The 13180-nt window shown below is 39.3% G+C and overlaps 1 protein-coding gene across 4 annotated transcripts in view; it reads left to right on the top strand.

Annotated features, from left to right (window-relative positions):
* The window catches only part of Dcx (doublecortin), a 115356-nt gene extending 107786 nt beyond the window's left edge, over positions 1-7570 (top strand). For all 4 annotated transcript variants that reach the window (XM_058571647.1, XM_046420813.2, XM_058571648.1 and 1 more), the window contains exon 7: positions 1156-7570. In XM_058571647.1, the coding sequence (XP_058427630.1) occupies positions 1156-1212 (57 nt within the window). In that variant the 3' untranslated portion in view covers positions 1213-7570. The remainder of the gene's footprint in view (positions 1-1155) is intronic.
* Positions 7571-13180: the final 5610 nt, after the last annotated feature.

The raw sequence follows: 13180 nt of genomic DNA, 5'->3' as shown, positions 1-13180 counted from the left end.
AAAACTGACAAGAAAAAATCCAGTTAGGAAATGAACAAAATATATGAAGAAACATTTCACTCAGAGGAAATACAGATATCATTTAAATACATAATGAGATATTTTAGTATCATTAGCCCATCACAGAAATGCAAATTAAAATCTCAATGAGATATCACTGCAAATCCACAAGAATGGTTAAAATAAAAAGTAGTGAAAGCACCAAATGCTGGTGAGGATGTGTAGACACTGAAATCACTAATATTTGGTTAGTGAGAAGGTAAAAATGTACAGCCATTCTGGAAAACAATATGGTAGTCCTGATAAAACTCAATATGCATGTGGAAGACCCTGGATTTGATCCCCAGTACCAAAACAAAAATATAAAAAAGGAAAAAAGAATAAAGAAAACCCTAAACTAAACATGCAATTACCATAGTGCAATCAGGAATTGCACTCTTGAGCATTTATTCCAGAAAAAAATGAAAACTTACATTCACATAAAAACGTGCACATGAATATTTACAGCAGCTTTATTTACAATGGTCCCAAATTGGAATCATTCCACATGCCCTTCAGTGAGTGCATTGTTAAGCAATCTGTTTACTTCTGTACCATGGAAGACAACTCAGGGATACAAAGGAGTAAACTATTGATATATTTATACATGTAACAACTTGTTTGAATCTCCAGGGAATTATGCTGGCTGAAAAAAATCAATCCCCAAATCTTATTAACTTCACGATTCTATTTAGCCAACATCCTTGAAATTCAAAAATTACAGAGGAGGGAAGCATCTCTGTTGGTTGTCAGGGCTTGGGGAAGCAGATGTGGATGGATATAGTTATAAAAGGGTGTCACAAGAGAGCCCTGTGCTGAGAGTTCTGCATCTTGACTCTGGTGATAGTCACACAAATGTGCATGCAATACAATTGCATAGGATTATTCACTCAAACAAATGAGTGCAAATAGAACTCTAAGATGTTATGTTTGGGGAAAGGTGGGTGAAGGCTACATTAGCATATGGTTATCTCCCTATGCATTTTTCTGTTTCTTATGAATAATCATTTAAAAATAAAAATTAGGGAAAAACTAGTTATAAAAACTAAAACAGTCATTCCAAATCTCAAGATGTCAAGAAAGGGAAAGTTAACTTTGCCTCTTCTCTTCTTACAGGACCTGTACCTGCCCCTGTCCTTGGATGACTCTGACTCGCTTGGTGATTCCATGTGAAGGAGGACAGAGTGTGTAGAATCCAGAGTACAAATCCAATCCTACCACTAAAGTAGGATACTTCACTCTGAAGTGTCCAACAGGGCTATTGGTGCTTTCAATTTTTCGTTTGTTGTTGTTGTTATTTTTCAAAAACACACTGTAGTATGTTGGGTTTATTTTCCTGTGATTTCTCCTCTGGGCCACTGATCCACAGTTACCAATTATGAGAGATAGATTGATAACCGTCCTTTGGGGTAACTTTCCAGGGATGCCAAATGTGCTAGTCCATGACCTTTCTACTGAATATTTAGGCGCCTTCATTATTTTTCCTGTCTCACTCATACACTATAGCAGTCTTCCTTCTGTAGAGGGCTGTTTATATAGCACTTAAAATGTTTGTGTGGGGAAAAAATCTTATTGGCGCATCCAAGAGTGACAAACACAAGTGCCCCTTGTCTCCGGATCTTAAGAATGCTGGAGGCTCCCAGGAGGATGGCAAGGCGGCTTCCCAGCCTTGCCCTTTACTCCTGATTGAGCCCCAATTTGTTGTCTAGCACCAATCCTGTCTGTCAAGGGGTAGAAACACCAGCAACTAATAACTATGGCACCAGATGCTTAGGACTGTGGGGCAGGACTAGCTAAAAGAGATGAAGCAGAATTGGGAAATACTGCAGATGTTTCAGTAGATGTTAAAAAGCACAGTCAATTCCTGGTCAACTTCTCCACTGGGGCAATTTGGAATCAATAAGTAATTGATAAGACTTTGGAATAAAGGATGTTATATATTTGATTCATCTAGAAAGCTGTCCAACATACCAAGTTATTACAATGAACTGTATGGTATCCATCTATCTCTGTTCTATTGAATGCCTTGTAAACAGCCAACACTGAAAACACTGTGAGAATTTGTTTTCAGGTCTGACAACTTTCGGTCACTTTTTATAGCAAGAAACCAATATCCTTTTTATAAAAACTCATGTCTGTATTTCAGGAGCAAACTCTTCAGGCTCCTTTTTTATAAACTGGTGATTTTTCTTTTGTCTAAAAAACACATGTAGAAAATTTACCAAAAAAATGCAGAAGAATAATGTAGTTTAGAAATCATGCTGTCACTGCCAAACAGTAACCTCCAGGAGAATATGAAATGAATAGCAGAGGCCAATTCAATAGAATCAGTCTTTTGATAGCTTTTTAACAGTTATGCTTACATTAATAATTTCAATGTGGACCAGACATTCTAATTATATTTTAAATGAAATGTTATGGCATATTTTAAGCAACTCTTTTTTATCTATAATCCTAATATTTCATACTGAAGATACAGAAACCTTTCACTTTAACACTAGAAAGGATTTCTCTTTATTAAGGACTGATCATTTAAAATAATTCTCAGTCTTTGAGGTACAGGTTCATAACACTGCTTTTTGTCTGTAATCATAGCCCATAATGGCAAAGACAACTAAATTTAGGTGAAAGCCATGCATGCTAATTCTGTGTTTGCCTTGAGCAGATATGAAGATTTCCTTTATTGCTTTGTAATTGTTCAGATATTTTGAAAGGTGCATCATTCAAAGCCAAGCTTTTGTTTGGCTACTGAGTGACATGCAGTTGTCCCTCCCACGAATGGAATGAGCTTGCTGTGTGTGTCTGTGTGTATGTGTATGTGTGTGTGTGTGTGTGTGCGTGTGTGTGCACGCACACACGTGCATAGACATGCATATGCTCCTTTGCAGCTGATTCACAATTAGGAAATATACTATAAGACAACCCAACATGGATTGATGGCAACTTGGTGGCATTGCTGATGTGCAGGGAGAAACACCAGATGGAAGGGGTAGCTAGAGGTCCCTAGACAATTTCAGAAGTCCTTAATTACCAGAAACAGTTTTGATTCAGGAAAAGTGAGATGATGGTAATATGGGTTTCTGCTTCTTCTGATCATTCAATGAACAACCCCCAAATTATGAGGATCTCCTTTTGATCTCTCCTGCATTTGTAGATCCATTCAAAACATTTGAGAAACTCATTTCACCTAGCCCCTAATTCTTTCTAGAAGCTCACAGTTTTCATATTGCCTCCTAAAATAGTTAAAAATTAATTAGAAAAAAAATGGTACTTTGGAATGGGAGTTGGGGATAGAGAATGATGGGGGGTCTATTTTTAAACTTTACACCAGGTCTTTCAAAAGACTCCATCCACTGTCTTTCTTAAAATTTCATTTAGTCCCATACCTTCATTTTAAGATAAAGAATTAGAGAGGCAGCTTAATGACTGCTGGGAGAGTAGGACCAGAGGAAGAAACCAGATTTCCTCATGCTCTACGCAAGCTGAGAATTTCCTTGCATGTGGCTTATGTACCACTAGAAAATACTAAATGGACATATTGTATTTATAATAATCTTGGAATCAGCAGTCTTCTGTAACAATAGTACAGTTTCCATCTTTCTTTTAATTAATTATAAGGAAGTGTTTCTGTATTGCCACTTTGAGGGGCTTGGCGTAGTTCAAAATTCAAGCCTCCAATAATTGCATTTTAAATTAGCCCATTTTTCAAAGCAAAAAAAAAAGTGTCACTGAGCTCATTTACCCCTTTTATTTTTTACCACTCTAGTCCCATTGTGTTGACTGCTTCATGGTCAGCAAACATCAAGTCAGCAAGCATTTGCCACCACTCCCCATAACTTCTCTCTTACACACTCACACACACACATGTGCACACACACAATCCATCTGTTGCTTGTTCCTACCTCCTAATTTTTCTTCCCTACATACATAGAAATAGGGACAAAGAAGGGGAAATGTATATATAGGGGCTGGGCTGAACAACTAACTTCATAAGTAGTGTTAACTAGAGGTAAATTGAGAGAAAATCTCCTTTTCTCTTCACTGTTTTGGAAAGGATAGCCATTAGCATGACTGCTTTGTGTCCTTATGGACTTTAGTATTAGCCTAGATTGAATCATAGAGTTTTCTAGCTGGAAGGAACCTTAAGATCACATCACCCACTCCCAAATTCCTCATTTTTTTCAGGCCAGGAAATGGAGAAACAGAGGTAAAGTAATTTCCCTGAGGTCACACAGCTGGCTAGGGGCAGGGCTGGGATTAGAACCCGCATCTCTTGGCTCTTATTCCAGGGCCTTTTCCCACTAACCAGTATTGCCTTCCATTAGGCTCCTGAGAATTCTTTCCCAGGGTCATGTTGCATCTTGGAGCCATATGCTGCTGCCCTGATCTCAGTGGGAAATCCACCCAGCAACTTAATATGGCCCTTTCTCCCCACATTCACATGGTTCCCATTCACATGGGCTGCAGATGTCCCCAAAGAGAGGGAGGCATTTAAGACCAATAGGAACACAGTCTATCTAACTCAGGGTATGCCCCATCTTGAGGCGCCTTTGGAATAGTCCTCTGAGCTACTTACTCTGTCAAAATGGAATAGAAGAAAACTAGTTTTCCCTATCTGCTCCACACATGTCACCACATACTGATTTGTCCTCCCAGGCAAAGGACTAAAGGTTTCTTGTTTCAAGAGCAGGGAAAGGAAGAAAGGAAGAGTGAAGTAATAGCTTTGTTCATCCTGATTTTCTGAGATGGCTTTTCAGCATTTTAAAAACTAGTGCAGCTACCATTGCTACTGGTAATGATTGCTTTTAAAATAGCAATGATTTCTTTCCACTAGACCAGCTAGAGAAAATAACCTAGTCTTTCTGTGGTTGTCCTCGTACACAATGTCCCCATAGCCATCCTCCCCTGATGGGGAGAGTTTCCAGGTTTAAGCAAGGGGCATTGTGACTAAAATGTTCCCTGGTTGATGTTAAACATTGGTTCCTTGTGTTTGCACCAAAATAGCAAGCAGTGTGCTCTATGCACCATACTCATCTTCTTGTGTACACTGCTCCTGTGGCCTTCCATGGCAGAAACCAGGGAAACAAGGTCTGAACATGCAGCAAGGCTCTTCCTGGGAACTAACGGGTATTCATTAATTGAGTTCTAAGAGACCTCCTACTAGGCTTACCCCATTCCTCGGGTACTTCCTTCTTCTTCCTTTGCTCCTCCTCAATCAGAAGTAGCCAAGGAATCTTAATGTAGATATGTAGCTATCTTCTTAGATCCTTCTTAGAATCACCTAGCCCAGGTCACAGACAAGGAATTCAGTGCTTGCCTTGGACAGAATTATATCTCCAACCCTAATCTCTTCAATACTCGGGGTAGAGATGCACCTACTCCCTCTCAAATTTTATTCTAAATGTATTTTCTTTAAAAAAAAATCACACATCTCCCTGGGATTGGAGAAAGAACATACCCATGTCCTCAGAATGAACTTCAGCATAATACACACCAGTGGGAATTTTTCAAAATACAGTGCACGTCAGAAACATCTATGTCAAGAGACTTCCCTAGACAGAAGCATTGGAACAGTGTGGTTTGAATGACTTCCTTCACAGTTGTCTATTTGTTATGGAAATAAAAGGCACTGGGTATTATTTTTTGAAGGTGACTGAAACTTGGTTTTGGCTACATGGAGCCATAGGATTCATGGCCAGGCCTCAAGCATGTTTTGTCTTTGATGCATTAAGACACTTGGCTTTTAGACTCAGATTGGTTTCCTGAATAACCCATCAGCACTTTGAGGAGTGGGGAAGGAACAGGAGTTCTATGTTATGAGACCTGGAACCCAGAGAAGGAAGAAGCTGAGCACTGGCCCAGCCTTTGATAGTATGTCAGGAGTGATATGGGATCTTTTTTTCTAGCAATTGAGCCTTGCAAATCTCCTGAGTCTCTTTTCTAGGATGGAGTTTAGAAACTGTCGTATTTCTGCCTCTGCCCTAAGAGGACTTCATATAAAGCTCCATCCACTGTTCTGTGAGTCCATGCAGGTTTTCCTCTTCCTTGCAGATATGACCACCTGGAGCAAGGATAGTTCATTGATTTTCATGCCTACCTTTTGGCCAGAGAGGCATCTCTGTCAGATTTTCTGGCTGTTGGTGGCCGAGAGTCAGTCTAGTGCTATTATCATTCAGTAGATTGCCATTAGTTAGCCCTTAAAACCTATGATTACATATAAGACAATAGGGGTCATTTTTAAAAAATGAATTCCCAATTTTATTCTTCTGGCTAGCAGATCTCACTTCTTTGGTATGTAAAAGACAGGTAGTTCTTGTTACACAGCAGCAAAGACACAAGTGTGGAGAGGCAAACAAATTTCTATAATCACAGAGCAATGATTTCAGAGGGCAACCTACTATGGGCTGAGACTATTAGCAAATTCTCCTAGCCCCTTCCATTTTCTCTCATCACAGTCTAGAAGTCTCACTCTATCTTTCAGTATGCCTGACCCTCTTATCCCTTCAGGAAAATGGGTGTTTCTTCTCTATCTCCTCTACTCTGCTTCCCAGAGCTTGCTTCCATTCCCAAAGCTCTGCTGTGGTCTTCACACCCAGCCTCTTGATGTTGCTTTCTGCTTGTTTTCTTGTTAAGGATCCATGCAGCCCTCAACATTAGCCAAGCTTGTTGGCATAGGCTACCATTTGTGATGACTGACTTTTTATCCCTTAGTTTATTGGCTTCAACATCTTCAGGAATTAGAGGTGAATTTTTCTTATCTTGGATGTCTGGGGCTAGGGGAGTATAGGATGCCCATTTGGAATTAAGGCCTCTTCCTTCTCCTGATCACAGAAGGGTGGGTTAGTTGAGGGAGATCAGATGACATAATAGAAGTCAGAATAAACACCTTGTAAACTAAGACAAAGACTTGAAGGCATAGGAATTTCTCATTTCTGGGAAATAACCTGAAGAAATCAATGGCTTTTTGCCACTTTACCTCCCCCATGTATCATTTTTTTTTCTTTTCTATTTCCCTATATTTGTTCTCAGTTTATGCTCTGTTATCACTCTCTTTTTACTGTGCAATTCTTTGATCACTTTTCGGTTTTTCCTCCTCCCTGTCTAGGCACTGAGCATATGCTTTTTCTTAGCCTGTGAGTTTTGCCTTGGAATTGATGCAAAATTATTTCCAGACTCAACCAGCCCTAGTCTTACTCCAGTATAGTCAGAAGCATGTTGGTGGAAATTAACCTGACCCTGGCCCTTTGTCTTTTCCATTTTCGGTCTCAGCAGACCTCAATCATTTTTCTTAGAGCTCATTTATCTTTAGGTTGTTGCCTTCCAAGCACTGTACAGAATACTTTGTGGTTCCTTTGTAGTCTGCCATTTTTGTGGAGCAGTGAAGTGTGCTCAGAGAAATACTCAGCTGAACAGAAAAATCCACCCATGGGTTCATATCAGCTAAATACTATTAGTTGATTTTGTTTAATGTGCTCATAGTTGAAAAAGCTGCAATATAATGAGAGACCACAGGTTATTGATCCTGCCATTTGGTTTGGCTGGGTGGGGATGGGGGGGGGCAGGAGCAATTTGTTTAAACTTTTACCACTACTCATTAAGCTCTCTGTAATAACCTTTTGTTTTGCATTTGCCAACTGTTGAGTTGGTCAAGCTCAACTGGTAGGCAACTGGGGTTAATGTAAATGAAAAGGGTATTTAACAAATCCATACTATAAAAAGAAACATTCACTTAATTGAGATATAGTTTTTCCTTCTGTTACAGATTCACCTCAACGTTTTATTTTTGACACCAACTGCACAGGCAGTCCCTATATATGTAATCAGTGGGCCTAGAGAAGCTAACTTGTTAGGTGTTCATTTATTCAGTAGAGTTCACAGCCCCTGGGAATGTCACTGCTTGGCAATATCATATGGGATGCCAAAATTTCCAATGAGTTTCATTATAATTTCTCTTAATGGGGCTTAAGCAAGTAGGAGGTTATACCAAAATGTCTCCAGTGTATGGTCCTGTAATATATTGCAGCTTGAAGCCAATGATCCCTTATGACTTGTACACAACTAATGCATGTTTTGATTGAATTTTGCATTTCTCATATGTGGTAAGTTCTTCAAAACATTTTTGGTCACCTTTTTGTACCATTAAACTTGTATAGAAAATGTTTTTATGGCCATTTTCAAAGGGAGAAAGTTTAAAATGGAAACAGCCCACCCTTTGTGCCCTATAGCTGTAGTTAGAATTGAGTAACTGTAGCAAAACAGCTGTAATTGGTGGTTGTAGTGTTAGAGGCGTTAGCTTGCTAGTGACTAGCTTTGGAGAGTAAATGCATGGTATTGTACATCACATTTCTTAACTAACTCATTTTAACCTCTGAAAATAATATATTCTTTCTTGTGGCCCTTCTCCCCTCTCCCGCTCCCTGCTCCCAGGTATCTTCCCTGCTCCCAGGTATTTTGTAAATAAATGATTTAGGGGCCAATCATTCTTGCCAAGTAAAGTCAGCAAAGAATAAATAAGCCAAAAGGGGGAAAGACATTTCTCAGCAGTTATTGACCATTTCTCAAGGAATGGCATGGTGATCAAAGACTCAATTCCCTTTCACATAAAAATCAGTGGCAAATTGGGAGTGTCTTTGTTTGATCACATTACAGAATTGAATAGTTCTCAGAATCACATGAAATCCAAAGACAATAGACAATGACGTCCTTATCCCTGCAGTAGTTTGGGGCAATTTGGAGACATCCGAAGACCAATGACCAATAATTATTTGAAAAGAAAATAAAAACAGAGAAATATAACATACTTATGAGTTTTAGTCATCTCTTTAGAATGGTTATTATCGGAAAAGACAAGGACCTGGGTTTATATGCATTGCTGTTTCCCAGGTACTGCCTAGCCCACTCTTAGATTGCAATTTTCCTTTTTGGTTTGCTGTTCCCTTTGGACTGGTAGGTTTGGTGAGGCCCATGTAAAACTGGTTGGGGCAGACCCTTTTTATCTCCTGTGCCTGTTAACATCCCTTCCCCCCCCTCCCCCTTCATAATTTGATGAGGGCTCTTTGGTCAGAGGACTTCAAGGTCGTCTAGAGAAGTTCCCCATGCGTGTAAAGTGTTGTGAACTGTGAATGCTGCAGATTCACAGTGTTCAATACTGTGCAGCCAAAGAGCTGCTCTTGCAATCATTTTGGCTCTCAAGCTCTGTTCTCCATTGCATTCTCTTTTTTGTGTACATTTGCAAGATGGGTGTAATGTCATTTTCCAAAAATAAAATTTGATTTCAATATTTTTGGCTGACATTCTATTTTTTTAACCATTAAACAAATAATCATATAACCATAAAATGTCCAAGCTGGCACAAAACTTGGACAGTATATTGCCCAACCCCTTAATTTTACAGATAATGAAGCTGAGGATCAATGTATGATGGAAAAACCATGATTGACAGCATCTCCCTCCAGTGTTGAGCAGCAATCAAATGACTTCTTTTTGTATCTAAAATCCTTTGCCCAGGGTCAGTCCGTGTCTTCAGAATAGGTGGTCACTTCTAGTACTCTGTTTGCAGAAATCCAAGAAAGATTTGAAAATATCTCTACCTGCTGTCTGCAATTCATTAAACAGTGCAGCTTTCCATTCTCAATAGGTTATGGTGCAGCTACTCTCTGGGAGAGGGAACACATAAATATTTTATTCACCCTAAGGCATAAATAACTAGTTAAATATTTTTCTCAGATTGGGTTTTAATGGGGTCAAGAACACAAGGAACTCTACGTGGGAAGAGGTTGATGTCAAGGGTGGGAGGAAACAGCACAGAAATAGGAGGCTGAGATCTTGGGAGACACTTTGGTCAACCCCACAATTCTAAAGGCCAACATTGTAGTTCCCATCTGACCTGTGTTTCCAGAAGCAAAGATGCCAACATACACTAGGCACTTCCAAGGACTGAGGTAAGTTGGAATGTCTCCTCCATACAATATTTTAGCAACCTGATCAACATCACTCTGGTGAGAACAAAGAAAGTAGATGGAGATGGCATTTCTTGGTGTGCCTAATCCAAAGGAAAGTTGGATGCAACAATCAGACTGGCTAGACCTCTGTAACAATAATTTTGTAATAAATTTTTCACAAAAGACTGGGTATATATTACAATGATAGACTACTCGCCAAGCAAACATAAGTTCTGTTCAGTTACCAGCAGTGCAGAACAAACAAAAATCACCAGACTCTGGTGGAAAGCAAAAACTGTTCCTCCCTAAAAAACTGTAGTGTTTTCCTAATAGACGTAACATACTTCATATAAATGACAATTTTTAATTTTGTGATTATTTTACCTTTTGGTATTAAAAATGTCAATTCCTTTTTATTTGTTCTAATTACTTATAAATGACAGTACAATGCATTTTGACATATACATAAGTGGAGTATAACTTCTCATTCTTCTGGTTGTACATGATGTAGAATCACACAGGTCATATAATCATATATCCACATAGCTTAATATCTTATTCATTCTACTATCCATTCTTTTATGAAATTTTGGTTACAGTAAAAGATAGGCATGTATTTGTCTTTAAGATCTCAAGTGACTAATCATGGGAGCGACTCAAATCTTTTTTTGGGGGGGTGTGCCAGAGACTAGGCTCAAGGGCTCTTAAACCACTGAGCCACATCCCCAGCCCTATTTATTTTTTTATTTTTAGGCAGGTTCCCACTAGATTTCTTACAGCCTTGCTAAATTGTTGAGACTGACTTCAGACCTATCATCTTCCTGCCTCAGCCTCCCAAGCTGCTGGGATTACAGGCCTGCACCAGCATGCCCAGCCTATTTTTCTTTTTGAAATTTTAAAGATTTGGAAGTCCAGAAAATTGGAAACCACTTGTTTAGACTAAAAGAATGGAGATGTGGAGAAACAAGTATGGGTGGGGTTATAAGAAAAAAGAAGGTATTCAACAAGGGAGTTTAATTCAGCCATAAAGAAGAATGAAATCAATTTGCAGGAATATGAATGGAACTGGAGAGAATCATGCTAAGCAAAATAAGCCAGACTCAGAAAATTAAGGGTTTTATGTTCCCTCTAATATGGGAAGCTAGCTATAGAGAAAAAAAAATTAAAGGGAATCTCATAAAAATAAAAGGGAGACCAGTAAAATAGAGGACGTGGATTGGGAAGAGGGGAGGGAAAGGGGAAGTAGTAGGGAATAAAATTGATCAAATTATGTTATGTGCATGTACAAATATATCACAAAATATTTCACTATTATGTATAATCATAATGTATCAATAAAAAAGAAAAAGGTTGTTTAGTATTTGAAGGAAATTCTTCCTCAGGGTATTTGATCTTCTCCCCTTCCACCTCTCCCTTCTCTTCTAGGCTTTCCCCATTCCTCTCTCATCCTCCCTTCAGCTTTCCCTCTTCCCCACGGTATAAGAAGCACCCAAAACAGTGCATAGGCACCAATTAGGAACCTGTCAAAAATGCACATCCTTGGGCCCCACCCCACATAAATGGGATTAGAAACTCTGAAAGTGAGGCTTAGTGATTCCTGTGTTAACAAGCCCTCCAAGAGAATTCTGAAGCCATCTCTTGTTTAGGAATTCCCTGCTCTGATTAATTCTACTTTCTTTTCCCCAGGACTCAGAATTTATGTAATGGGTATGATGTGGGCCATTTGGTTTAGAGTTTGCATCCCTCCTCAAAGAACAGACTCAAGAAACTTACTTCTAGAGAGATCTCTATATATTTAGTTTTTTGAAAAAACATCTTTTTTCAAAACCAAACTTGTGTAGGTAAAGACACAAGGTCTTCACAGCTGTTACAAAGGCCAAGATGGGGATGTAAGCAGATCATGAGTTAAGGCCAGAGCTGCTGTACCATGGAACTGCTGATACAGAAGTGCAAAGATTTGGTGGGCCAATTGGATGTAGGGAAGAAATACAAAAGAGGGAAATCCCTAACTTGAGCAATTCAGCCTGAGCTTCTCTTGGTCCCAGACCCTCTTCTGCTCTGGACAGCTCAGTAGCCTCTTGCACACCTCCTCCCCTAACTTCAGCCCTGGCTCTGCAATGCTCATTCACACTTCACCCTTGCTGACAGACTCTACCCTTCTTTCCCTGCCTAGAAAAATACCCTCTGAATGCCCTTCCACATTCTCCCCACCTGTCTAAATCTCAGATGTAGCCAAAACCTACCAGCAACGGAACTTAAGGCATATTTATAAGAAAAACAAATCCAAACATGGAGAAAAACTGGCAACTTTCTATTCCCGAACTTTCCAGAGCAGTCCTGATCTTGTGTAATTTTTTTTTCCTTTTCCAAATAAAGGTGATTTGTTAAACATATAACTAAATGTGATTTAGTTTTTATATGTTTCTAAAAAAGAATCCATATAAATAAACTCACAAATGAGAAAACATCCCTTGTCAGGCCACATATCCATTCTGAGAGTTTGGAAAAATAGGATTGATTTCAGGGAGAGGCTTTCCCTAGGTTTTCTTGTCAACTTGTCCACCCACCACTCTCCTGCCCTACTTGCCAGTGTGGGAGAGGTGCTACACCCTTCATTTCTCTTCCCCCTTTTCCAAAACTCTAAGAGGGTCATTCAGATTGCCTGATTATATCCTGATTGCTTTGAGGAGACAACTTTGAGTAGGCAGGTAATTTGTCTTTGAACCCCGGAGACTGCTGATTTTCTCCAATCAAGGAGACCCCTTGCTTAAATTTTTTTAATCCTTTCTTTTCCTGCCTGAATAGATGTGACTGATTCTGCAAATGCTTCCCCCAGCTGAGAGAGGGATAAGTCCCAGAGTTCTGAATTAGGTACCACTATTTACTACTCTCAGAAATGAACCAGTACATATAGAATTGCAGAATGTAAAAGGCAGAAAGACTTTCATAAACCACTTATCCAATGTTTTCCAAACTTCACGGATATGAGTCACATGAAGTACTTGTTACAAATACTAATTCCGGGACTCCACCTTAGTCTCACTTCATTAGAGTCTCCAGGACAACAACCTGGAAAGCTGTATGTTGAACAAGAGCCTCAGTGATCATTTCCTCTGGGAAGTTTACAGTACTTCCCAAACTTTGCTGTGGACAGTATCACCTGGGGAACTTGTTAAAATAGAGTCTGATTTCAGAGATTT

The sequence above is a fragment of the Marmota monax genome, unplaced genomic scaffold, assembly GCF_021218885.2.
Source record: "Marmota monax isolate L192 unplaced genomic scaffold, Marmota_monax_Labrador192_F-V1.1 WCK01_AAM20220418_F8-fsc00050, whole genome shotgun sequence".
Lineage (NCBI taxonomy): Eukaryota > Metazoa > Chordata > Mammalia > Rodentia > Sciuridae > Marmota > Marmota monax.
The sequence above is the reverse complement of the archived record's forward strand: the minus strand, read 5'-3'. Positions and strand labels throughout refer to the sequence as shown.